Raw genomic sequence first — 27,925 nt, forward strand, 5'->3', positions numbered from 1 at the left:
GTGTGTGTTGTGGTGTCAGGGTAGGAAACAGGACCTCATTTCATGGTGCCCCTTTTTTTTTTTTTCCATTTTCGTCACACGCTTGCAGAGTTGCTGTTTCTGTCCACTGTGCTGTAGACAAGACAAATGATACAGGCAGTTAAAATAATGTAATAGCAGACAAAAAATATAAGGATAAAAATATGTATATGTAAAGAGGGAAAGCAGAAGAGGAAGAGAGTGCCTATACCCACTTCATCTGTCTTGTGACTCTACCAGAGATCTGGTCCTTCAATCAGAGGGCAGCAATCTGCCAGTGAGGGCCGTGGTGAGGGATTACTGTGATAAAGAGGAACCTGAAGACAGAGGATTTAGTGTGAAAATCAGACTAGGAGGGTCAGCACGCTAATGTGTTAACATGTTCACCATTTTGACCTGTTAGGATTTTAAGTGTATGAGTAATCTGTGACCTAAATTTAAGACACTCTGGTTGCAGTAAAGTAGTATAAAAAAAATGTTATCCTCTAGACTGCAAAGTTGCAACCGGACGAAGGCTTGCAGAACTGTGATACTGCATGAGGAAGTCAGGTGTGGCAAAGGAAGTATGTGAGGGTGGTGCAGGACATGGATGAGGACAGTGACACCGTGGTGAGGTGTGTGGTTGGAGTGACATATAGGTTCAAGGTGGGTGTGTGATTACATCAGGGATCGCTGTGAGCCCCTTCTTCTTTGCAGTGGTGATGGACGGGCTGACAGATGAGGTCAGGCAGGAGTCTCTTGTGGACTATGATGTCTGCATACAACACTGTGGTCTGTAGTGAGAGCAGGGAGCAGGTGGAAGAGAGTCCAGAGAGGTGGAGGTATGCTCTGGAGAGAAGAGGAATGAAAGTCAGTAGAAGCAAAACAGAATATGTGTGTGTGTGTGTGTGAATGAGAGGGAGACAGGTGGAAAAGGTGAAGATGCAAGGAGCAGGAGTAGTGAAGGTAGATGAGTTTAAAAATCTGGGGTCAGCCACCCAAAGCAACGGACAGCATACAAGAGAGGTGAAGAAGAGCGTGCAGGCAGGGTGGAGATCATGTCAGTGATTTGGGGGATTTGTGACAGAAGGAGAGCAGCAAGAGTGAAAGGGAAGTTTTACATTGTGGTAGTGAGACCAGCTGTGATGTATGATTTGGAGATGGTGGTGCAGACAAAAAGACAGGAAGCTGAGGTGGAGTTTCACATGGCGTGACCAGACTGGACAGGATTAGAAATGAGTACATCTGAGGGACAGCTCAGATTGAGCAGTTTGGAGACATTAGAGAGGCAAAGCTGAGATGGTTTGGACATGGATAGAGGAGGGAGCGTGGATATATTGGACAAAGGATGCTGAAGACAGAGCTGCCAGGCAGGAAAAGAGGAAGTCCACAGAGAAGATTCATGGATGTAGTGAAGGAGGACATGCAGATGAATAAATTAGATTAGATTAGATAAAACTTTATCCCTTTGGGAAGATTCTGTCAGGGAAATTAAAGTTCCAGTAGCACCTTTTACAGGTAACATAGGCACACAAACACAGCAGAAGTCACGATAAACAAACACACGAATGAATAAATAAATAATAAAACAGACAAGTATTTCTGTTACGTTGTGCTGTGGTCAGGCTCACACTGTTGTTTTTTTCTAAATGCTGGTCACCACAATGAGTCACGAGTAAGACTGTCAGGCAGTTTGATGCAGCTATTCTGATACATATAAAGTCACACACACACACACACACACACACACACACACACACACACACACACACACACACACACACACACACACACACACACACACACACACACAAAAAGTCCACCATTACTGCTTCCATTGAAATTAAGAGGGTAAGTTGCAGCCAGGTGCTGCTAATCTAATGCATTTGATTAACTGATCATCAGCAAGTGTGAACTCCTCTATAAAAGCAGGTGTTTGGGCGGTTTGCTGGCCTATTTAAGGTGTGTGTTACCACAGTGCCAAGGAGGAAAAACATCAGCAGTGATCTCTGAGAAACAAGCGCAATCTAAGAAGGGTAATACAGCATGTTAAATGTTAAAGTTCATGACAACACAATTATACAAAGACTGAACAAGTATGGCTGGTTTGGAAGGGTTTCCAAGAGAAAGCCTCTCCTCTCTAAAAAGAACATGGCAGCACAGCCTATGTTTACAAAGTTGCATCTGAACAAACCACAAGACTTCTAGAACAATGTCCTGTGGACAGACAAGACTAAAGTGCAGATGTCTGGTATAATGCACAACATGTTTGGGGAAAACCAAACACAGCAGATCAGCACAAACACCTCATACCAACTGTCAGCACGGTGGTGGAGGGGTGATGATTTGGGCTTCTTTTACAGCCACAGGACCTGAGCACCTTGTTTGAGTGAAGCATGAACTCCTCTGTATGCCAAAGTACTCTAGAGTCAAATGTAAGGCCATCTGTCTGAAAGCTCAAGCTTGGCCCAAATTGGGTTATGCAACAGGAAATTGATCCCAAGCACAGCAGCAAATTTACAACAGAATGGCTGAAAAAGAAAGAAATGAGGGTTTTGCAATGACCCGGTCAAAGTCCAGACTCCAAATGGATTGAAATGCCGTGGTGGGACCTTAAGAGAGCTGCACATAAACAAATGCCCACAAACCTCAATGCACTGAATCATTGTGAAAAGTGGGGGAAAAATTCCTCCAAAACAGTGCGCGAGACTGAAAGTCATACAGAAAACAGCGGCTTCAAGTTACTGCTGTTAAAGGTTGTTCTACAAGCTACTTTAGAGAATGCATTTCAAACCAGGAAATGTGCTGGTGCAGAGACAGTGGCCTGAGCTGTGACAGATGTGGTAACGCGAGGCTGAACCAGGATAACTACTGTGTGGCAATAACAGGGGACTTTTCTACTGCCCTGATCTATAGGTGTAGATCAGATGATCATAAGAAGAAAAAAACAAAAAACAGCTCCTCACCATTTTGTGTCTTTTTTTTGGTCAGGTGAGATCATGCTGAAATAATAAACCACAGCAGAGAGGAAGCAAAACAAAAGGTGTTAGATTTCTTAAGAATATCATGCAAGAGACCCGAGGACATTACACCGTTTCATCTTCTTATGACAGAAAAAAAAAAAAAAAAAAAGACATAAATGGCAGCATTTTGGTTTGCAAAGGAATCGTGTTCCAAATTCAGCATGTTGCTTGCTAATCAAAGCCATACTTCACTTCAACACTGATGAGCCCAGAGACCCGGTGAGACAGGCTGGAATCTGTTAAAATCCCTTTAGACAACAGCTTTCTTTGATAAACAGCCAGGCTCAGTTTCCCACACAAAAGATCATTTTTCATTCAGTGGACTGCATTCTTCTTTTAGCCTAAAGATGGTTACAAAGTAATCCATGTCTGGGAAACTGGCTGCACGGGCATGCAAAGGCTGAGATTCTCAAAGATCAGCCTCATGTACAGCATGTATAAACGACTGCAAATAAAGGAAAAATCCAAACTAATCAAAAAAAATCCCCGCAAGTAATATATTACATAAATATGGAGGCTATATGCAGGTCAGACCCCCCCCCTCCAAAAAAAAAAAACACACAATAAATGTTTTGTTTTTATTCAATTTTATTTCACAATTTGATGCATTTAATGTGTCCTTTGTTATAATACCACACACAAATGTCAACTGGCTAAAACAATATAAAACATAAGTTCCACAATTTTCCATTATTTATATATGTACATGCACTCATATATTTAGAGGCAAAAAAAAAAAAAAGAAAAGAAAAATATCTCAGGCCATCTCTTACTCAAGTGCACTTTCATTTGTCTTCTTAGCTGGCTGAGAGGCCATTCCAATGAGGATCCTTCAGCTTCTGTTACCACGTGGACTTGAGTTTGGATTATTTATTTATTCTTTTTTTGCACTGTGGCATAAAAGAAGTGGGTGAATGGGGCCAAAACAAACACACAGCAATAGTTATTACTTTTACAATGGAACTTTTCTGTACAGCGTGTTTGAAAGCAATGTCACACTGATGTTGGATATGCATGGAGTTTGTTACTGTGACAGTTTCCCTTTCAGGTTGCTTTTTAACACCAAGTTTGTTTTGGTTTCGCTGCAATAAAAGAAGACTGAGGCTCAATGGTGGAAGCAAAGGCCTGACTCCAAAGTCAAGCCATAGAAGTATGTTTTAGTCAGTCTTCAGGAGGATTTGAATTTGATGCCGGTCAAATTTGCGTTATGGAAAATTATCCAAATCTTTTAAGTGGCCTCGGTGGAGGTCTGCACTCTCCAAGTGCCCCTCTGTAATGGTTTTCTTCTCTGAGATGTTCGGAGCTTCTTGTTAGTTTAGCACAAGTGCCAGGATTGTCTTTAAGGTGCATTTCATGTGTTGACTGTTTTCTTTAAGTGTTTTGTGTCAGATGTCACGTTTGTGTGATGATAATAGAACAACGGGCGCAGAGATCAAAGGAAGAAAAAAAAAAAAAACTGGTTGTGCTTCTGCTTTGTCACATTGAGCGCCCACATTCATCAAACACTGCCTACAGCACTCCTGAGGCAGTGGATGGGTTGATTAAAAAGTGTAAGGTCACCAGTAGGTCAAATCTTAATCACTGCTTAAGTGGGTTGGACACAATGTATTACTTTTCCAGCTCTGTCAGAATGACACAATTTTAATGGAGGCGTGACCAGACTGGAGATATGAATCATGCACATTACGAATGTCATACTGACAGCAGGATCATCAGCTATGCACTGAAAATACATGAATACTGGTTCGCTTTTTTTCTTTTTTTTCCCCTTTTTTGAGGACAAGGTAAAATTTATGATCTCATTAAATTTTCAAAACAAAAACAGGCTCACTTGTTGCCTGTATCAAAAAATATATTTAGAATACTTAAAATTGGATTCTTATTGGAGTGGTCCATCAGGTGCTGCCTGCCTCCTGTTTGTGAGCTCTCTGTTCAGGCTGGATCGAGGCCACCTCTCCACTCTATGTGGGGGCAAACTTCTTGGCCTGTGCCCTTACCCTCTTCTCATAGTCCATCCTGTTCTGACTGAAACAAACAAACAAAAACAAAGCATTATAACAGTGTTAAACCACACTAATAACACAATAATGCAACATATAAAGTACTGGTGTGACTTCTGAGAGGCTTATGACACAGTTAGTAATTTTAACATGACTATAGAGGTCACTTCTTCCTGCAGGTTTTTTTTTGTGCAGTTGATCAAAGCTGCACATGCGGTAATAAGTTACAAGAGCGAGCATTTCAGCCCAGCGGCTTTTATTGATTAATAAGAAGCAGCCACTTTCATCTGCTCCCTTATTCACAATAAAAATAACAAAATGAAATTAAAAAAACACAAGCAAATGTGGCTGTTAATGGTTATCATGTGGCTATGGAACCACATGATACTGCTTAATAATAATTAAAAACAGAAAAAAAAATCCACTCTAGACTCAATTTTGCATAACCCATCACATAAAAAAGCACCCACACCTACCAGTAAATTGTGTAAGCTTCTGCTTGTGCTGGATCTTGAATGTTTGGCTCATTCAGCAGCTCCTGGATTCCCAAAAGAATCTAAAATAACAGCAACACAACCATCATTACGTATAACCTAAGAGGACATCAGCCAATTCCAATGTCATTCATTTTAAGTATCATTATAGAACACATGGTTGTATAGAGGGATTGCAGATGTACTGCTTTCTGCTACAGAAACATGAAAGCTTCATTCGTGGTGAAGGATGGAGGATGAATGCAGGAGCCTTCAAACCTGTTTGATGGTGATGGCAGGTCTCCAATCTTTGTCCTCCTCCAGGATGGACAGACACACAGTGCCTGATGGGTAGACATTTGGGTGGAATATTGGTGGCTCAAACTTGCCTGAGGACAAATTATTGAAGATAAAGTCATAATGAAGCACTGAAGACATCAGCTACAAAACACCGAGTCATTGTAGAAAAGCATCATTACTGGAAAGTATATGAATAAAATCTCTACAACAAGAGGCTGTGTGAAAGTGAGTTTCCACAACAGCATACTTTTCCTTGTGTACCGTCCTTCTCGATGCTCAAAGATCTGTAACAATCATGATACAGTGGTGCTGTTGTAGCATTCTGTCCCAACACCAGAAAGGGATATTTAGGCATGTAATATACAACATGTGCCTCAGCAGTTAACAGCACCATGACACCAGGAAATTCTGGGATTGAGGACTTTCAAATCTAATGTTTTAAAAATGGTGCTGACTTATATTTGTAGGGATTATACAGAGATTTATTCAAGAGTCATGCTTTAACCATAGTTTTGGTTCTGCTGTGTGTAAAACATTACACCAGGTCCTTTGCTTTTCTTCATCTGTATCATTTTCAGTGTTCTTGTGGATTATTTCTGCTACAGTAACTTTTATTCTCATTACAATGTATCAATGATGTTAACAATCTGTATGTTTTCTTCCATTTGTTTAAACTTCCCTTTAATTTGATCCTGTTATATTTTTGGCCCTAACGCATGGCTTTCTGTATGAATTTAGTATTCTGCTTTTTGCTAGTCTTTCAAAGTGTTTTGTAAACTCTGTTTTTCAAGGTGCTGTTTGGATAAAGTTGTTATTATTACATATCAAGAGGGGACAGGAGAGATAAGAGATACTCACATTTGGGTGGAGATGAAGGGTAGTCATCCTTGAACAGCATTCTGAGTTTATATAGTCCTCCCTCCCACAATGTCTAATGATAAAAAAATAAATAAAATAACTGCCAGTGAACTCACTGAGAACATCTCAAGGTTATTAAACAGCAGCAAAGGAGCGTTACAAAAGAAATTGTACAGGGAGAAAAAAAAATACACATTTATAGGTGAACGGCTTTCTGCTGCTCATTTACAAGGAAACCAGATAAAACTGTTTTTGTGCTACTCTTCACTGCAAAGTTTTGATATTAAAGAATGCGTGATGAAGGCTTGTGTGCATGACCATGCCATGAAAATAGAGGCATTTTAATTTTTTATTTGAAAAGAGTGGAGTTGTTTTGATGATTTACCCTTGTGTGCATTACTCCTAAAAGAGCACCTCTAATAGGAGCGGTTTGAATCCAGGAAGCGCTCCGTCTAAAAAACAGTTCATGTGTCAAATGTTTCTGATCAACTAATTTCCTTCAGGATCAATAAAGTATCTAGCTAGCTAGCTGTTAAGTTTTGCATATGGCAAATATCCTCTGATTTAGCAGCGGTTTTCCTTCATATACAACTGTACTGTTGCTTCATTCACTAAAGCATGGTACACGTTTGTATTTATCCAAATAAACAAAACAAAAACAAACAAAAAAAAACATAAATTTGCAGATTTCAGGCAAATACAGCAGCACAGTCTCACTGCGGTTACTAGACTAAGACTGCTGGTGCTTACATGCCCAAAAGACTCAGCCAGGAAAAATCCTGTTTAGAGCAATTATAAATCCAGACAGGCAGGGTACTGAAGCTGGTGATGGAAAGGGATTTTGCATTTTGGTGTGTGGTTTAAAATTAAGCATCATAGCCGGCCTCCTGCTGGTGATTCCTAACTCTAAATCCAGGTAACTTACTCCTTTCTTCCCTGGGATGGCACACTCCCAGTTCATCAGGTTCATGGTTCCATCCGGATTCTTAGTGGGCACAGCAACAAACCCCTGTATGGATTACATGACACGTACAAAATCAGCTGCCAGCCGGTTTGTGTCAGAAACACTCAGAAACTGACGACATTAGTCCGTGACAGTTAGTTCGTCTCAAAAACAATGGACAAGAAATATCGACAGATATAATATGCTTACAAACGGGTGGTCTTTTCTCCAGGCTTTGCGCTCCTGGGACAGTCTGCTAAGAGCGATGCCAGACATTGCTGCTCATCAACGCCCCCCTGTGGAAAAACAACCCAAAACAAATTGATTCAAGCCGGATCGTTAACAGGCAGGTAATGCGCTTATTTCTGCTTAAACAGCGACACACGTTGAGCGAGTGACGGCTTGTTACTACCAACAGTATTACTTGTTTAGGAGACCTGCTGTAAAGCAACACCAAATACAAGTCAGCCCCCACAATGCTAACAAACGGTACACATAGGTATCGCTGCGTGTTACTGTCCGTCCAGAATCCAATAATATAACTTCCAGTAAGCTCACCTCGTGTTTTAGTTGGCTAAATATCAAAACTGGAGTTACACGGATCTCAAGGTTGGCTTGTTTGTTTCGCTAATGCTACTGTTACCACCGTTTGGACGGCGACCGAAAAAAACACACCCTTCGACGGTCAAAAATACACCACCAGCGGGCTAGTTAGGTTGTAAATGACCGAACCAGAAGAACCGTTTGTTTTATCAACATTACTAAAACACTTCACTCAGATTATAATGGTACAATTTACCCCACAATTTAGCACAGTTGTGCAAAAGAACGTGACTCTAAAAACCGTTTCGACTGCTAGCCTAACGCGAGGAAGGACCCCAATTTGTTTATCTCGTTAGGACCTTCAGGCAGCGTAAAGGGCAGCCCCGTGACGCACGTCGGCGTGATGGGCAGTTCACATCTTCTAGTGATTCAATCGTTTTGAGTCATGTCCCTCCTTTAAAATGAATCATCATTCACTTTTTATATTTGCTTTAATAAAAACCTTACCTTTGCCTAAATGGTATTCATAATACCTGGATAGTCTTAATTATGTGCTATTTATATCTGCCTATCTGTTGAGGATAAGCATGGTATTGCAAGTATGTGTCTTCCAGTTCCTCCTGGGAGAGCTGAAGATCCTTCCAGGACAGGTGAGATCTTTCCTGCTTTTTCTGGGTCTTCCCGGTGGTCTCCATAAATTTGAACATGCCCAGAAAATGTCAACAACAAAACACCCAGCTGACTCATTTCAACACACAAGCCTGAGTTCCTCACCCAATGGGCAAAACTCAGTCTTTACATCAGTATAATGATGTGTTGCAATAGTGCAACCTACACGTGTCTAATAACTGTCACCAATTAGCACATTTTGTTTGCTTTGCTAATGAATCTTTACAATAGATGCTTTTAAACTTCACGATTGCATGCAATCTATATCAAAATATCAATTTTATGCCAGATACCCATTGATATGAGTCAAGAAAGAAAGTTAATTGACAGTGATGTATCTGCTGCCAGCCACAGAGTGGAATGCTTGATTTATTTTTAGGCAGTAAGTTCAACTGAAGCCTCATCTTCAGCTTTAGAAGAACTGATTGAAGTGAGCTGTTCGTTCTCTTTCTCCCAGTTCGAGTGCTCTTTTGTTCTGGGCTCTCCATTTTTTTTTTATCCCTCAATCAGACATAGCAACAGCTGACATCATAAACAATGGCTAAGATTCCTCCTTTGCTACACAGTTGATCAATGACAAATATGTCACTGCGTGAGGAAAAATACGGTTGAAGTATATACCTATATTCACTGCCAATTTCTAGGAAGCTTTCAAAATCAGAGCCCTCATTATCGATTTAATGATTCTTTTTCAAACAGTAAATGCATACCAGTGCACTTTCACCTCCCCAACAGTTAAATGATGTGCACAGAGCTGCTGCACAGAGCTCACCCTGCTGCGAGCTAAAATACATAAACTTTATTTTGCAAATCGGGCATCTTTCCAGACACCTCATATAAAAATGCAAGATCCGGATCAAGCCGGTTTTGATTTCCTGTGTCAGCATTCCAAATTTTTGTTCCGTGTGGTGTCCCAGAAAAAGCTGCAGCACTTTTCAGAAGAACATTTTATTTATTTGATTCTTGGGTTCACATTAACAGTGACTTACATAATTCTCATTTGCAACTTTACATGGTCCCGTGAAGTGACAACAAAACATTTTGACACGAACTGAAACTTAATGACTAAATAATTTCCTATACCCCTTCCCGCCCTTCCCCCAAGTTCTTGCAACAAAGCCATATCTGATCTACATGCCTGAGAATTTTGTCCCACGTGGCCTTCCAAACAGAACCAAATATAGTCTTTCCTGGTTAACGAATGGACACCTTTTCCTCCACCTCGGGAGCTAGACATGTTTTAAAAAGAAAACGAAGATATGGAAATATTTTCTATAACAGCCAAACAGAAGCACGTAGTATTTATTGTAACAGCAAAAGACGGCGTCTTTATTGGTTAAACAAACAAACAAAAAATCATATTATTTCAAGTGAGGAAAAAAAGCTTTCTAAATTGTAACATTTTCACAACTTTAATGTTATAATAGTTGCATAGAGCAGGGAAGACTTTCAAGAAAGGTTTCTGACAGCTGCTGAAAGCTGCAGCAGTCCCTGTCATTATGTTTCACTACAGCTTTACTGTATTAGTATAGATAACTAGTGTGCACAATATCCTCAAGAATAAGTGGACTATAAGGCGTATTGTTTAGGTGCAATCTGCTGTCCCCGTGTTGGTGTTGCTCCTACAGCATAATAATTCATGTTTCTCCAGGACTATCAATGCAAGTGAACTCTTGAGAAAAAGATGGAAAAACACTAAATATTTTACCTAAATATAACCTTCAAAACTCTGTAAAACTAGGATGGGTGTGTCCTGAGGGAGGCATGGTCATTAGCACTGTTGCCATGTAACAAGAAGATCCTGGGTTTGAATTCCTGGAGTTTGGGTGTTCTCCACCTGCCTTTGTGGGTTCTCTCTGGCTTTCTTCCATACTCCAATGTTCTTAGGTTAACTGGCAAATCTAAAGTGTCTTTGTGAGTGTGAATGGTCATCTGTCTTGCTGTGTTAGCCTTGAGACAGTCTGGCGACATGTCCAGTGTGTGCCCTGCTTCACCTGCACCATACAGTCAATTTGTTGCTCTTTATATCACCTCTGACCATCTTTTACCCATAGTTGCAATGACCTCACAAACATGTGATTGGTCAGGTGGAATCATGGTCATGTTACAACACTGTGATGTGTAGGAGAAACACCAACATGGCAAAATCAGATACACCAGTAGTTTAGAACTCTCTAAAGAAAAAGTAACTTTTCCTCACACCTTCTTTCCCTCTCCCTCTGATATGATATGCTCTGGAGATGCCTTTTGAAACCATTCATACCAGGAGCCATCATAAACACAAACCCCAGGGTGCCCAAGCAGGTGAGCGGCCAGAGCAACGTGACACGCCGTGACGCCTGAGCCGCAAGAGGCCCAGAGCGGTCGCTCCAGGTCCACCCCTGCCTCCTTGAAAATCTTAGCCAGGCTCTGAGCTTCCTTCTCCTTTCCAGAGGCATCCACGAAAGATGTGAATGGTATGTTGATTGCGCCAGGGAAATGTCCAGGAAGTATGTCTGTGAGGGAAAGACAGAATAGGGACAATGAATTGGACAACAGGAAAACGGAGTTTTTACATGACAGTTTTTTTAACGTAAATTTCTTCCATTGCTTTTGGCAGCATTCTCTTGGACTTTCGCTGAGCACACAGTATCTGCTGGTATCTCCAGGCAGCTTAAAGTTGCAGCTGAAATAATACTTTGGTAATGGCTTTCTGCACAGCTGACATTTTATCTCAGCAGTTTTTTCTCTGTGTATGTCAGCAAACGTGAGCTGAGGCAGCGAGGTGTGCTGTCAGCCCAGGCATCCATCCCTTTTCTTCCACTTTTCTGATTCAGGGTTGCGGGGGGGGGGTCTGAGGCCTATTCCACCTGTCACAGGGTGAAAGGCAAGGTACACCCAGTTTATCACAGGACTAACACAGAGCAACAGGCATCATTCACGCTCACATTCACACCTACGGCCAGTTTAAAAATCACCACTTAACCTAACCCCATGCATGTACCTGGACAGAACCCACACAAGCTTGGAGCAAACAAGGGAACATGCAAACTCCACACAGAAAGGCCCCCAGCTCAGGACCTTCTTGCTGTAAGGGAATAGTTGTAACCATTACAGTGCTGTGCTGCAACACAGTGCAGTACAGTGCACCACACGGATCGCATCTGATTTCAGATGAAACTAAACGGGGTTGGCCGTGAGAATCCCACATGCCGTAAGCTCAGCACAGTCAGTGAAAGCTAAATGTGATCCATAGCAGATCTGCAGATTTTTGAGCCAAACACACAGTATACTGGCATCTATATAATATAATAATTTTATTTTTTATAATAATTTTGTATTGTAATAGTTTTTGTATTGTTTGGAGTTTTTATTTACACTTTAGTTTTAGAATGGTGTTGCTCATTTCACTTTTTTTTGGAAAATCTTTGGCAAGATTTAAAAAGTTAAGAAAAATATTACAAAACAGACAGCGCTTTATCACGGTCATGTAGCCATTCAAATGCTAATAAAGAAATGGATAAAAACTCCATCCATCCATTATCTTCCACTTATTTCCCCAGCAACACTTTTGAGTTCCTCCTGGGGATCTTGCAATGTTCCCAAGCCATAGGAGATGTATAACCTCTCCAGTGGGTTCTTGGTCCACCCTAGGGCCTTCTCCCTGCTGGGACTGCCCAAAAAAGCTCAAAGGTGAGACCTGGAGGATGCATCGTAACCAGCTGCCCAAAACACCTCAACTGGCTCATTTTGACATGAAGGTGCAGCAGCTCTATTTTGAGATCTTCACCCTCTGAGACCACCCCACCCTGCATAGGAAACTCATTTCAGCAGCCTGTATTGGTGACCTTACTCTTTTGGTCAACTAAAGACATTTTCTGCGTATTTTTTTATTTCTTTTTTTTAATTTTAGTAACATTTTAAAGTTAGTTATCATTTCACTGTTTATTTCTTTTCACACCTAGTTTCAGGTGTTACTTTAGTTTTAGTTCATTATAATAAACCTAAAGCGTTATCTTCAGTGACAAGAAGCAGGCGGAGTGCTGCAGCATAGGCTGTGGCCTCTCTTGGCACCATCATGAGTGGCAGGTTTTCCAAGATAAACAAACAGTGGGCAAAGTAGCTTAAAAACAAAGTAGAAGTGTATCTAAAAACTGGTGCTGTGTCAAAGGCAAAGGGTGCTGAAGCCAATTCGTTTCCCTGCACTTTGTATTAAACTGGTTATTAAATTAGAGGTGCTGATGGCAGCATTTCTGAAAGCATCTTCACGTTACAGTATTTCACACAGTACAGCGAACATGATGCATGTGCAGAAACATGTACAGTATGTAATGTTCTCAGAGTCTTTGACATAATATTTCTTTTTCTTTTTTTTTCTGCAGAACTTACAGGAGTGTTATTTAAGTAAAACCTTGGCCTATTCATTAAGTCTGAGTCTTGCTCACCTTCTCGGGGCTCTGGCTCAGTACCCTTGAACCTGCCAGAAGATCTGGCGTCCACAACCTGGACCTGGTTGGTTCTGATGTTTTCCAGCACGTCCTCGTAGCTTTTAACCCATGACTGATTCAGAGTCGCCTCGAACTCTCTGCGCTCCGGCTTGAGGTACTCAGATGTTACCGGAAAACCATCAACCTGCCAGTTCTTGAAGCCACCATCCAGCAGCGACACCAAATTGTGTCCGAAGAGCCGGAACATCCACCACACCCGGGGCGCGCTGAACGCCCCAAAGTTGCTGGTGTCGTACACGACGACGTGCGTGTCGTTCCCGATGCCGAGATCTCCCACATACTGGGAAAAGTGACTGGAAGTTGGCAGCATGTGATTAAACGCAGAGCTCTTATCACAACATTCGTCTATGTCAAAAAAGGACGAGCCCGGTATGTGCTTCTGAGCAAATTCCTCTCTCGGGTTCCTCTTCGCTTTCGGTAGGTACCAAGAAGCGTCAAGAATGCGAAGCTTGGGACCGATCAGCTTATTTCTGATGGCGTCTGCCAGCCACTGACCGGAGACCAGCGAACGGGTCTGAGCCGCCATGACGAGCGTCTGCACGAACGCTGGAGGGAGGCAGGAGGGAGGGAGGGAGCTCCGTGCGCTTTTAGGAGGAAACAAGCAAACAAAGATGACGGAGATGATCAATTAAAGGAGAAACCACACAAGAGTCAAAGTTCATGGGATTAATTAAGACAAAATTAAAACTACCTGAAATATAGATTAAAAACTAGGTTTCTCAAAAACAAAAACAAACAAACAAACAAAAAAAAAACTGAAACGATGTTTTGTACTTTTGCACTTAAAAAGAAAAAACAACTAAAAATGCAATACACACACCGGCCATATTGTTAGGTACACCGGTTCAATTTCTTGTTAAATATCTGATCATCCAATCACATGGCAGCAACTCAGTGCATTTAGGCACGTAGACGGATGGGCTACAGAAGCAGAAGATTACACTGGGTGCCACTTCTGTCAGCTAAGAACAGGAAAGTTCACACAGACTGACCTGAATTGGACAATAGATGAGTGGAAAAACACTGCCTGAGTTTTGTTGTTGACCACGTCCATCTCTTTATGACCACAGCGTGCCCTCTTCTGCTGCTGCTTCCAGCAGGATAACACACCATGTCACTAACCTCAGATCATCTCAAACTGGGTTCTTGAACATGACAGTGAGTTCACTGCAGTCAAATGGCCTCCACAGTCACCAGATCTCAATCCAATAAACAAACAGAGCACCTTTGAGATGTGGTGGAACAAGAGATTCACATCATCAAACCAGTGTGGCTTGAAGTGACTGTTTGTTGTGATTTGGAGCTATAAAAATAAAACTGAACTGAATTGAAATTGAATCATGGATGTGCAGCTGACAAATCTGCAGCAACTGTGTGATGCTGTTGTGCCAATATGGACCAAACTCTCTGTTTTGGTCAAATTTGTCAATACAGCAAGCATGAGGGTTACATATGCCTGCCTCATGTAGTGCTTTATCTAAAGTGGTGCTCAGAAGTGAATAAGAGAATATCTTATACTATGTCTGGCACAACAGTGCATTCAGATTGCATTTCTGGTTGCAAAATCTGCCAGACATGACAGGCTTAAAAAAAAAAAAGATTAAAAAAAGAATATGTTGCACACATTTAGAGCTGCATTTGAAAATCAGGACTTCATTCTGCACAAAAATTGCACCTGAAATGTTGTGATATAAATGCATTTCTTTGATCTGCATTAGAAGACTAGATAGATGATTTAGTGGGAGAACTGCTAAAGAGTCTTTTTAATCATAAAGTAAAACATACAGTACCCACTGGTGAGTGTGTCCAAATTTTGACTGGGGTAAAAGTCCTGTAAGTCCCAGAGAGAACTAAGGGACATAATAAATGCATTGTTTTGGTTTTGTAAAGCACAAAGGAAGGTCTTATATTCATGTGAAAATTGTACAATAACTTGTCAGTGTTTAAGGTCTTTTGGATTTAAGCAGTCTGATAGCAGCAACTACAGTTTGCCAGGTCTGAGTTTTTCTTAAGGAATTTTTTTTACTTTGAAGCATCACTGAGGGTTGAATTTTATTGTCTGATACTTGGATATTTTGCATGAAGATTACATTAATATCTATGAATAGAAATCCACAGTTTTTGTTAAAAATACCATTTATAATAAGAGCCTGCCAAACTGACTCCAAATCAGCACGGGCATGGGAAACGTCGCAGTAGCAGTGGCTGTCGAGTAAAACATAAATCAAGTTAAAAGCTCAGAAATTCCCAGTGCTGTTAAACCACTGAAATACTTTCTGGCCCACTTTCCCGTACAGGGATTATGTCTAATCCTGGACTAAATACTTTGTCCTATTGTGGTCTTCATTGACTTTTTCCTTTTAGTCTAGGACCATGCTTAATCCATGACTGGGAAACCGGCTGTCTGAGTTTATAATCTCTATCAAAGGTCACGATGAATCAAAGATCTGAAGAATAAGATTCATAATGCAATTTTTTTTTATATTTATACATTTATAAATAAAGCTTTGTCACCTTATCTATGTCCTCAAAGCTTGCTTTTTGCCTCTAAGACAGTGTGCTCCAATGGAGCCTTGGAGAACGCCTTATGCCAGGATCACAGACAGACGGCTAGCACCATGTGACGGGCCGTCACACCGCAGCCACAGAGCAGCTTACTCAGGTCCACCTGTGACTTCTCAAAGAGTTGCTTTATCTCCTGTGTGGAAAGCATCACGCCATGATTGTCAAAGAAATTATGGACTTGAAGAAAGCCATGCATTTGGAGCCTGTGATGTGACCTGGCTGGACACCTGACAGATTCATTTTCATGTCTGCACACATGTGTAGCACTGCTGAGTAAGGTGTCCACACATTTTAGAGGTCCTGGAAACAGTTCGCGATCAGCATCTCATGAAATTTCAAACAGCTGTTCCAGGATGTCCTCAGGTCAGACTCTTCTTGGGTGCCCCATGCTCTGATACAGATGATATTACTTGTCTTTGTTAAGACTTCAATCCTTCAATCAGTCTCTTTTCTTGGTCATATTGGAGCTGCATTTTAATACTGGACATTGCAGCAGTGTACTGAGTACACTGAGCAGTACTGAGTGCTCTGTACCGTATACCCAGTGCTTACACATGTCATGAAATGATGACAAAATGTTACAGTTTTATCACAGGCCAACCTGGTGACAAAGTTGTGACATTTAGTCTGGTGACAAAAGCCTAAAAAGCAGGTTTTCATCTGACACCATTCCAGAAGAGAGTGGCGGAAATGTGGAAACAGCAGTGAGAGAAGACTCAGCCTGGATGTGGAAATGATCAAACTTGGTTTTACCTTTGAGGACGATGGTGACATGGCACAAAGCAAAAACACAATCTGTAAATGTGTCATTGCATTGAAAATATTCTCTATTATTATTTTTGCCTCAAATATTTATCCATAAAATCACTCAAGAAAGGACACGCCCCTGAACAGAATATCAACAACAACAACAAAAACTTTCAAATGAGAAAATTTATTCAGAACTAATCGTTTAACTTTTTCTGTTAATCTGTTTTCTGTGATAACTTTATAGATTATTCTGCACTGATTCCACAAACTTCACTTCAAATATCAGAAAGTATTTTAATTAAAAATGAATCTATATTAACATTCATGTGAAAAAATAAGTACATACACACAGTGCCAGATTCATTTATTTATTTTACAAATCTGGAAAAGCAGAAGTTGATGCTGGTATAAAAAGGGGCGTGCAGTTAATACTGTTGTACTGAGGCTTGCTGATCTACTTTGCTCATTGACTGCTGAAATTCTCGTTGTAAGATGCTAACTGAGAAAATTACAGGAACCACTTTTCAAATGTACGATCCTCAGGGTATTTAGGTGTTTTTGGTGCATTGTGAGAGTCCAAACCGTGTGAGGTTGGATTAAAAAAGACACTAGAGAAGAACCACTGAGGGCAGAGAGCACGAGGAAGGCTGAGTGAGAGGTGGAGAAAGGGGATAGACAAGAAACTAAATTGCTTAATTAGAGTCACAGCTTCTGCATTATAGACAAACCCCTGTTTTTGCAGTCCAACCAAGTTTTCCTTCCACTGAGTGGTCTTCCACCCTACCAGCCAGCCAGATCTTGGAGAATTTTTCATAGTGAGGTAAGCTGATTTTATTCTTAAACAAAAAACATAGGTGAATAAAGGTGAATGCTTCATGTTCCGGTATTTAGAGAGCACTTTTCTACTGTTACTGAGTCCTCAAAGGCCTTCAAATATAGGGAAGAGATGATGGTTTGGGTTACAGTGATGCAGTTACATGTACAATATGTTTATTAGTACTCAAGAGGAGCTCATTGCCAAGTCAAGTTTCTAAAAATATTTAAATAAAGATGGTAAATGATCTTATAGTTTGATTACAGCACTTTTTCTAGTACCTAAATAAATGCTAGGGCTGAGAAACTATTAAATTCACCTTTGTTATATTTGGGTGGTCTCAGCAAAAATACTAACCATTTAACTTACACCAGGTCACCAATGGTCCATTTAGGGTCAGGGTGAGCACATCCAGCCCTCATGAGGACTCATGGGGACTATTCACCCATTTAGCATTTGCCATACCCAAATAGAAGTCTTTTAAGAGATAAACTGTGAGGCCAAAATGTGATCTGATTTGAAAGGCAGCATTTTTTTAGCATCTTGAACTTCACTAAACTGTGGTTTAACTGAAACCCAACCCTGTCTCTAAGATGATCGCTGGAGTTGCAGCAGATGACAAGAGGGTAAAATAATAGATTTTTAGTCTTAATAGTTAATCGTCATATAGGTTTTTAAATTGTAGTATTATTGCCCATCAACTGGATAATTCTATTCTATTATGTAACATACAGTAGTAGTTCTGGTTGCTGAACTTTTGGAATCACAAGACCTGCTTCCTTGCAGTTCCCAAATCAATCTGATATAACACAAGATTCAGATGGAGTACAGACAGCCATCATTGTGTGGCTGATTCAAACTGATGGGACCAATCAGGAGAAATCTAATTTCTCAAAAAGTCATTCAGCGAGGGACATGTTTCCCTGACAACCAGCAGGAAAAAAAAAAGCTGAAGATAGGAAAAGGGAGTAACTGCTTTCACGTGTGAGCAGATGAGCTTAGTTATGAGTCTTTACGAGGGTGTGTATAGCTGCTGAGTGCAGGGGGTATTGTCTCATACAGAAGTAAAATCTGGATCCATTCCATTCATGTTCACCACATTAATACACAAAGAGACCTGTGTTCCCCTCAGCAGGCCCTTAAGCACAAATCAGATAATTCACTTACTGGCTCCACTAATGTGGGAATGGTTGGACATCATGTGAGGAAAACGTAAAGGGAAAATGTCATACAGTAGGTATATGGACAAATGTACTGTGTTATCCCAGTGTGTGCCTAAATTTTTTTGCATGTGAGATCTGAGCTGTAGTTTATAATGCATTAGTCTTATATAGCACTTTTCTAGACACCCAAAGACACTTCACAATTTCATGCACTATTCATTCAATTTGCGCCTACGGCCCCTCCGACCACCACTGAACACACAACCACATTCACGCTTAGGCAATGTGGGTTAAGTGTCTTGCCCAGGGACACAATGGCAGCATGCGCTCAAACGGGCACTCGAACCAGCAACCCTCCCGTTGCAAGGTGAGCACCTGCCCACTGCGCCACTGCCACCCACTTTGTCACTCAAAACTGAGGCTCCAAGCTGCAGTATCAGCTACTGCTCTGTTACTGTGGGGATGCAGAAGCAGAGGTGCTTTAATCTAAATTCCTTTGATTTAATCTGGATGCTGACATAACACTAGCAAAATGTTAACATTATAATAATTAGCAAGTAATATTTTGGAATAGTCATCATTTTACTGTCATCATTTTACAAACATGTTCTATGGGCAAAACTTGTGGGCTGGTGCCACTCACTCAGAGTTAAAGAGTACACATACACAGCAGAATTTAGAAAGAACAATCTTAGCCACATATTACATAAATGAGTCATATTCAAGCAAGGCATTTGCACTTTTTTTTTCTCATTCAATCCAGCAAAACGTCACATTTTGAAGCCTTTTTTTTCTGGTTTCATAATGTTGGATGAAATAACATTAAGATAAAAATTATTTTCAATTAATTAGTTCTACCTAGTTACTATTATATGTTAGCCAGTCTAATGTGGCATCAATTAACACCTCCAAAATCTACTAATTCAATGATGGATAATCCACTAACAAGTGAATTTGATTTATGTGTACTGATATCATACAGTTAACATTCTATGATCTATATCTGTATGGTGTGTAGTATATGTTAACAAACATGTACTAATGCAAAGCTCCATGGTCTGCTGTTGCTGTAAAAAATAAGCCCGTGGAGGGAGCAGAAATGACCTGATTCTTTCCATTCGAGGGCTCTGATCCATAGGCTTTAGTGTATTATGCAGACCTACTAATTAGTGGAAGTAACATACAGAGAATTGCTAAAACCAAAGATGGAACACAGATTTCTTTGATGGGCTGTTAAGCCATGTTATCACTGAGATAATTTCATTTGGTAAATGGTAAATGGTAAATGGACTAGCTCTTATATAGCGCTTTTCTACTCAGTATGAGCACTCAAAGCGCTATTACAACATTTTTAATCATTAAAAATACTTGTGTACAGGAAAAAGTTCCCAAAAGCTTACACCTAAGTATTCCTGCACTATTTGTTGTAGAAAGGCCATCAAATAGTGAAATGGTCTATTTTTCACTGTTTACTGATTATTTGAAGATTTGTCAAAAAAACAAACAAAAAAAAATCCCAGTTTGTTTCAGTGAATGGAAAAGTTGGGAACTACAGTGGACTAATTAACTCACAGAGTAGAAGAAGCAGAAAGATTATCTGGAAAAAAAATATCTCTCTCACCTGCTGCCAAGCTCACAATTTTCAAACTACAGGGATCAATTTTATCAGCAAAGAAATTCAAAGACAAATCAATGTAAAAAGAAAAAAACAAAGAAAAAAAATCTTCCTTCAAGCAATGCTTTCCTCAGAGCCAGCAGACTATTTGGTATATAGGTGTCTGAGTGGGAGGAGTGCTGTTTGTCTCATTGAAACCAATTATAAGATAATCAATGATTTTTGGAGAAAAGCAGAAACTAATGCTCTTCTGCTCCTGTGACCACATTTTCAACACTAGGGGCAGAAATTTACAATTGACAGCTGATGACCTGTGATTTTATGTGACATTTCTCACTCTTAATGATGGATCTGAATCGCCTCTCTCTCTGATATTTCATTGATACATCCATGTATTTTCACAACTTGTTGCTTTCTCTCTTAGAGAAATGATTGAATATGATTATAAGGTCCTCCTTGAAATGGATCTGAAGATATTTTCACCCTCTCTTAATTCATCCATCTGTGTGTCACTGTCCATGTCTGATTTTTTTTTTTAAAAATTGCGCTAATGGAGTGAAATATTAGGATATATTAGGAAATATGAGGATTTAGGAATATCCACAGTATAAAACACGGACCTAGCTTCTGGGTCAGAAAATTGAAGCCAATCTGCAAATCTGGAGGCTTCAAAACAGAACTTCAGGAACCAGTGAATGACATCATGGTAAAACCATGGTTATATCCATCTTTTATGTCTGTGGAAATATCTCACATTTTCAAAATAAAAGCCATCCAATAGTTAAAAGAGTGTACAAACGTGCCATAAGGTGCCACGTCTTTAAAAAAAAATAAAAGCTTCTTATTTTGTTATTTTTTTTCAGCCTTTTACCGTTTTATTATTGTCTCCCCTCAGTTTTTTTAGACAACCTATATACCTCTAAATTTTCAGTGCCATTTGGCTAAACTAAATACATGTGTCTTTTGACTTTAAATACATGAGCAAATTCTTTTCTTCTTGGTTCTTTGTATGCTTGTAAAGTCCCAAAGTTTAACTACCATTGTCATGGTCTCTTTCTCTCATTTTCTTTATCTTTGTAAAGCCTCCTCTGTTTTAACAGGATGACCCTTGCCAACTACCCTGTTCCAGATCTGGATGTTACCTTGCAAGAAGTGAGCCGTGTTCTGCAGCTTACTTTAGGTCCCGATCTTTACCCTGAGTTCAAAAGTACATTAGAACAGCAGAGGGAACTACTTGAAGAAGCCCAGCAAAAATTAGCAACCAATGCTGCAGGCCACGAGAATTGGGTGACAAAACAGTTCAAGAGGGGTCTATTGTCTTGTGCTGACCCCCTCCCCACCTCCACAGCACTCCCTGTAGTTCTTCTTCCATCTAAAGCAAAGAAATGTACCCAACTTAGTAGAGCAGCTGCTCTGCTCTGGGCAGCAGCAAAGCTATACAGTGAGCCCCTGTTACTGGAAGGCAATATTCCAATGGAGCACACACAGCAGTCTGAAGTATTTGCTGCCACTCGTATTCCTGGCAGGAATCAAGACGAAATCAAGGTGAGATTAATGGCAGTACAGCTATCTTAGTGAAACCTGAAAGACTTTCTTCTTTATCTGTTAATGTACTAACCCATTACAGCTATATCAAATATTTTCTAATCAATAGTATTCTTAATTGCAGGTATTCCCTGACAGCCTCCATGCCATCATCACCTGTGTTGGAGGAGTGTTCCCTGTTGACATACTGTGGCGACCAAGCACTGGTGGACCAGTTTCTGCACGGTCATTTACTGACATCTATAACCAACTAGCTCAGGTGATGGATCAGCCCAGGGCAGAGAAACAAACTGATCCATCAACCATTTGCAACCTCACAGCTCTGGAGCGTAAGTCCTGGGCTGTCAGAAGGGAGGAGATCCTTGAGCAAGGAGGAGTCGCACTGACATCGCTGAGACTGATGGAGAGTGCTGTGCTTGCACTCTGTCTGGAAGGCTATGATGCACCCTGTGAACTGGCTGATATCCTCAATGCAGTGAGGCTGGGAGGAGGAGGACACAGTCCATCTCTGAGATACTATGACAAGGTACTAGAGAGAATCTAAAACAAGCTTAGTTCAGCTCCATTGGCTCTTATACTGCTAAACCTTATATAGTGTTAACAATAGTCAAGACATAAAAAGCCTCAGAATAATGTAACTGAATTAAGTAATGTGTTTAGTGCTTCCTGATTTTCAGAGGACATCCATCCATCTATACATCCATTTTCATCCACTTATTCAATTCAGGGTCGTGGGAAGCAAAGAAACCCCAATTAATGCTTTTCTTTCTGTTTTTTGTTTTTTGACAGGTGTTGAACCTGGTGGTGTTCAAAGACGGCACAGCTGGAATGGTGTTTGAGCACAGTGCTGTGGATGGGATGGTGGCTGGGCTTGTGACAGAACGTGTGTACAATCTGTCGGAGACTGTTGACTCAAACCCACTGCATACTGGCACTGAAAACATGTCTGGGTCTGTTGCAGTAAACAGTACTAATTCTGTTTGCCCCCATCCTCTAACATTTCCTTTACAGGGAGTAAATATCCCTCAACAGACCCTCGATTTGAAAACAAACCATCCAGTTCTCACCTTTGACATCTCCTCCTACCCTGATGTCTTCTCCACTCTCAGAGGGCACAGGGGTTTATATGATGCTTGGATCAACTTCTCTTTGCAGCTTTCTATGAGGCAGACTTTTGGCGAAACTGCTGCAAATCATATGCTTGTCACTCCTGCCCATATGCGCCACTACAAGCATGGTCGTTGTGATCCTACATACTCAATCACCATGCATTCTCGTCAATTAGTAGGTGCCCTGGCATCCCGCATATGTCCAGATAACACAATCCAATATACTACTGACCTACTACAGTTGTTCCACATTGCATTTCTGGAGCATAAGAAGCTCATTAAAAACACCAAAAGTGGTCAAGGTGTTGGCCCCCACCTAGCTGCTCTGCGTCGATCTTTGCCACCTGACAATCCCCTGAAGAAGTTCCTAGACCCCTTTGGGTGTCCGTCTGTGTACCTGACAGGTACCGATCTGATGGAAGGAGTAGAATGTGGTGTAGGAAATGTTTATGCTCAAGATCAGCTGGCTGTAACCTACCTTGGGAAGAGGGACAAGGTTCGCATAGTGCTTAATGGGAAAGGAAGCTTTGCTTTAGCACTCGACAAGCTCCAACAAAACCTCAAGATGAACCTGAAGTTAGTGATGCTTCTAGCTGTTAGATATGCAATTGCAACTGAAATGGGAGCCCTTGAGTGTCTACTTCAGCAGGGTCAAAGAGAGAAAATGAATGGAGAAAAAAATCATTATCCTGAAACCACAGACACCAGCAAGGGTACTGTTGGTGGTACCCTTGGCATGAGCCCAGATTACACTCTGGTGATTCATGGTGGCGCTGGAGAGGAGATAATGCTGAACTCCCAAGTGGTAGGGGTCATTGAGTTTGCTCTACAAACAGCCTTAACCCTTGGATCCCAAGTGCTTCAACAAGGTGGCAGAAGTCTAGATGCAGTTCAGAGGTCAGTGGAAGCTCTGGAAGACTGCTTTCTGTTCAATGCAGGTAAAGGCTCAGTATTTAACAAAGACAGCAAAAATGAAATGGAGGCAACCATTGTAGATGGCAGCGCAAAGAAGTCAGGATCTGTTGCTTGTGTGCAAAATCTAAAGAACCCAATAAAAGCAGCTAGATGTGTCATGGAGAAAAGCTCACATGCACTGATTGTAGGAGATGGAGTTGAGGAATTTCTTGAAGAGGTGGAGGAAAAGCAGAAGCTTGTTGGTCCTGAATATTTCTACACTGATGTACGTCACAGAGAGTTAACCGCAAAACTTAGTGGCGGAAAAAATTCAAAAAACAACCACCCTCAGACAGTTGGGGCTGTGGCCTTGGATCGCTGGAATGGATTGGCTGCTGCAACCTCTACAGGGGGGGTGGTAGGAAAGCTGAAAGGGCGAGTTGGGGACACAGCAGTAGTAGGAGCAGGTATATATGCTGATGACAAGTTAGCCATTACCTGCTCTGGAGATGGGGATGTTTTTCTGAGGAGCACAGTTGCTCAGAAAATAGCAAGTCTATACCATCATAAAGGCCACAACCTTAGGGAAGCATGCAGAGAAGTGATAGCTGAAAATCTGAATGGGATCTGTGCGGGAATTGTTGCCGTGGACATTAAAGGTAATGCTGTCATTGAGACAAATGCTGGTGTAATCTTTGTGGCATCAGTGATCAGTGGCATTTCAAAAGTAGAGGTCCTCAGACCCCTGAGAGGCATCCCTAATGTTATCTGGGAAACAGATGAGCTGGTTGCCTACCTGAATCCCAAACCCTGGATCCCTGGATCAACGATTCTGACTAGAAAAGCTCTTAGTGGAGCAAGCAGCATCTTCCACTTGTCTACAACTGATTTTGTTGCTATGCTACAAGGCGCAAGAGCTGTCTCCAACTTGTTATGTGAACGACTGGGAGTGCAGCGCTGTGCCTTGGTTTTCAATCCAACCCCTGATCAGCCTGCACAAATCAGACTTCTCCCTCTTCATGGCTTAGAGCCAAAATGGCAGCCACATCTTGCTAGTGAAGAGGAGTTCCACGCTTATGATCCCGGCTACTGCACCTCCAAAAGTGGCCCACGCTGGGATGACGAAGCACTGGCTCAAGTTCAAGCCAAGATTAGAAATGCACTGCCAACACCAAATGCACCCTTTTGCTTTGATTTTTTGGGGGACCCATCCAATGATAACTTGTTCAGCCGCATTGTTCGTGGAGAGCAGCAGCAGTGGAGAGTGTGGGAAGACAATGATTATGTTGCCTTCCTAACACCATATCCAAACAGTCCTGGTCTAACTGTTGTGGTGCCACGCAAACCTCTGTCCAGTGACATCTTCAAACTGAATGAACCCGACTACACAGCACTGATCTTAGCCACTTACAAAGTTGCTCGACTGCTGGAAGAAGGGATGAAATCTCTAAGTGTTGCACTGATTTTTGAGGGCTTTGAGATTGACTATGCTCATGCCAAGTTGATCCCTCTCTTACCTTCACCAGATGGCACAAAACCTGCTGAGTTGCAAACAGAATACTTCCAAAGCTACCCTGGACATGTTTCATCACTGAATGGCCCAGCTGCTGACTTTGAAGCCCTCAAAAACCTTCACTCAAAAATCACCCAGTGCAAGCCTTCTCACTCATGGACAGACCCTCATTCTCACTCAATGGCTGCCATCGAGAGCCTGTGGTATCGTAACCTGTTTAAGATCCAAAACACTCTTTTCCACAGCACAGTGGAATACTTCTACAGTTCTTGCCAGTACTCGTATGCGTTGACACCTCTCACCACTGACACCATCTCCTCACCAATGGGCCTGGGATCTGACTCAGAACCAGTTTCTGTTAATCTGCTGGGCCAGGATGTGTACCTTGCTGACTCAATGCAGTTTGTACTTGAATACTTCCTTCGCTTCCAGGAAAACCTGCCAGGGACCTACTACATATCTCCCAGCTTCAGAGGGGAAGATCCTGATGCCACACACTTGAACCAGTTCTACCACGTGGAGTGTGAATTGCTGGGTAACATGGACAATGCAATTTCCATAGCAGAGGGATACTTGGCTCATCTCACCAAGTCCATGTTGAAGAAACACTCAGATATAATTCTGAACAGTGCTGGGTCCCTTACACATATCACAGCTCTGCTCAGCAAACTGGATGGAAAAAACAAGCTTCCAAGAGTCCCTCTAGACCAGGCCATCCCCATGATGCCCTCTGCTGACTGCTTGGAGTGGGTCCAAGATGGTCAGCCCCATTTTGGCAGAAAATTAACACGCAAAGGAGAGCGGGTTTTGATTGAGAAATATGGTGGAGCTGTTTGGCTGACCGAGATGGATCATCTGGCAGTTCCCTTCTACCAAGCATATGTGGATGGCACTGGGCAGCGCAAAGCTAAAGCTGCTGACCTTTTGCTGGGGCTGGGGGAGACTGTGGGTCTTGGTGAACGTCATTCCACACCTGAGATGGTGCAAGAAGCCTTGAGGCATCATGCAGTGCCAGAGCAGTTCTACAAATGGTACATTAACATGCGCAAGGTGAAACCACTCCTTACCAGCGGATGGGGTATGGGGACGGAGCGATACTTGTGTTGGTTGCTTCAGCATGATGATATCAGAGATATACACATCATCCCTAGGATGAAAGGAGTTAAGTACATGCCTTGATCATGGGTTCTCCATATTTTTAAAGCCATTGTATTCAATTTGCATCAATGGCTATAATGCTTGTGGATTTGTACCATAAAAATGTGTCAGTAATCCCTAGATTACTAGAATATTACTTCTTTGTCTTGGACAGAAGAAATACCTTAGAGCCCTTAGTGCAACCTGATCATTGATGCCCTGCAAGATTTTTAGAAGTCTAACAGAAGCAGGAAAGTGAAAATGTTAGTAAAGTGTTAGTAAAAACCTGAATTCTGTTATACATTTTCTTGGTATGAGACTGATTCTCACTGTTGATTCAATTCAATTCAATTCAATTCAATTCAGTTCAATTCAATTCAATTCAATTCAATTCAATTCAATTCAATTCAATTCAGTTCAATTCAATTCAATTCAATTTATATTGCACCAAATCACAACAGTCACCTCAAGGTGCTTTGTATTGTGGGGGAAGACCCTCCAATAATACAGAGAAAACCCAACAATCAAAATGGCCCCCTATGAGCAAGCATTTGGCAACAGTGGGAAGGAAAAACTCCCTTTTAACAGACAAAATGTTGACAAAATACTTATTTACAGGTTATAAATTGTAGTAAATGAGCAAATTGTAATTAAGTGGCAAACTGATCACTTCAAAAACTTTATCTATCATTATTATTTCATAAATGTTGTATACTGTTTTGGAAGTCAGTTCTTCTCAATGTCATGTTTATTTCTATTACATTACCTTTGTATGTATTTTTTTGTTTGTTTGTTTTTTTGTTGAGGTTAAATGGATCATGAACCAGTGATGTTAAAACTCAATAATATTGATATAAAAAAGAATTATTGATGTAGTCAGTGGCTCCTATTCCCAAGAGATTTACATTCTGATTTTTTGTGTGAGACTAAAGAGATGTGTGTTTTCTGGCCACTTCATTTCATTTCATGATGTATATCAAGTGTTTAAAATGACAACAAACAACTGCCTCAGTGTCAGTCGGCAGAGTTGGTTGGCATCACCATTACTGGCAATAGTCTCATATTGCTGGGCGTTGTTTGGTTTAATGGTTATTTAATAAATGTTTTTGATGCAACAAAAAGACGATCGATTTGATGTTCTTATGAAGACTGCACACATGCATATTTAGCACACAATTAGTGGCTCAAGACAGAAACAGCTGGCACCACGCAGTCTGCTCAGGAATCAAGAGAGGAGAGGAATGTTGCAACCAGCAGTTGGAGGACAAGAGAAGATGGAAACAGAGGCAACAAGCCTCTGAGAAATAACACAGCTTGTGTTTCTCTTTGGAGCATAGGATAATGTACATAAATTAATGTATCTAAGAACTTCAGATGCACATCACACATCCAGGTGCAAGGCCATTTAAGACACAAACAGTGCCACTTTATACTGGATTATGCCAGTGCAAGGCTGCTAACGCTGGAGTGATCTCTCTATTTGTCCCTGTCAGTAAAAGCATTTTTGGACTAACTGCAAAAGGGCAA

At 41.1% G+C, this 27,925-nt stretch overlaps 3 protein-coding genes across 5 annotated transcripts; 1 reads left to right on the forward strand and 2 right to left on the reverse strand.

The window, feature by feature from the left end:
* Window positions 1-4,786: 4,786 nt before the first annotated feature.
* Window positions 4,787-8,494, reverse strand: LOC115784790 (SUMO-conjugating enzyme UBC9-like). 2 transcript variants are annotated; one of them, XM_030736138.1, is made up of 7 exons: window positions 8,153-8,494; window positions 7,805-7,890; window positions 7,577-7,660; window positions 6,652-6,724; window positions 5,773-5,882; window positions 5,497-5,576; window positions 4,787-5,045 (listed from the first exon to the last, which is right to left on the reverse strand). In XM_030736138.1, the coding sequence occupies exons 2-7, from the start codon at window positions 7,868-7,870 to the stop codon at window positions 4,982-4,984; spliced, it is 477 nt and encodes a 158-aa protein (XP_030591998.1). In that variant the 5' UTR covers window positions 7,871-7,890; window positions 8,153-8,494; the 3' UTR covers window positions 4,787-4,981. The 2 variants fall into 2 exon arrangements, with proteins under 2 accessions (XP_030591998.1, XP_030592000.1); XM_030736140.1 differs by having other exon boundaries at window positions 8,394-8,442.
* Window positions 8,495-9,738: 1,244 nt separating this feature from the next.
* Window positions 9,739-13,884, reverse strand: mpst (mercaptopyruvate sulfurtransferase). Its single transcript, XM_030736071.1, has 2 exons — window positions 13,231-13,884; window positions 9,739-11,301 (listed from the first exon to the last, which is right to left on the reverse strand). The coding sequence occupies exons 1-2, from the start codon at window positions 13,817-13,819 to the stop codon at window positions 11,003-11,005; spliced, it is 888 nt and encodes a 295-aa protein (XP_030591931.1). The 5' UTR covers window positions 13,820-13,884; the 3' UTR covers window positions 9,739-11,002.
* A 3,470-nt stretch (window positions 13,885-17,354) lies between these two features.
* Window positions 17,355-26,851, forward strand: LOC115785252 (uncharacterized). Of its 2 annotated transcripts, none has more exons than XM_030736783.1 (4): window positions 17,355-17,428; window positions 21,283-21,745; window positions 21,870-22,271; window positions 22,535-26,851. In XM_030736783.1, exons 2-4 carry the CDS (start codon window positions 21,302-21,304, stop codon window positions 26,438-26,440), a joined length of 4,752 nt encoding a protein of 1,583 aa, XP_030592643.1. In that variant the 5' UTR covers window positions 17,355-17,428; window positions 21,283-21,301; the 3' UTR covers window positions 26,441-26,851. The 2 variants fall into 2 exon arrangements, with proteins under 2 accessions (XP_030592643.1, XP_030592644.1); XM_030736784.1 differs by having other exon boundaries at window positions 17,366-17,428; window positions 21,301-21,745.
* The last annotated feature ends 1,074 nt before the right edge of the window (window positions 26,852-27,925 follow it).

The sequence above is a fragment of the Archocentrus centrarchus genome, chromosome 8 (genome assembly GCF_007364275.1).
Source record: "Archocentrus centrarchus isolate MPI-CPG fArcCen1 chromosome 8, fArcCen1, whole genome shotgun sequence".
Lineage (NCBI taxonomy): Eukaryota > Metazoa > Chordata > Actinopteri > Cichliformes > Cichlidae > Archocentrus > Archocentrus centrarchus.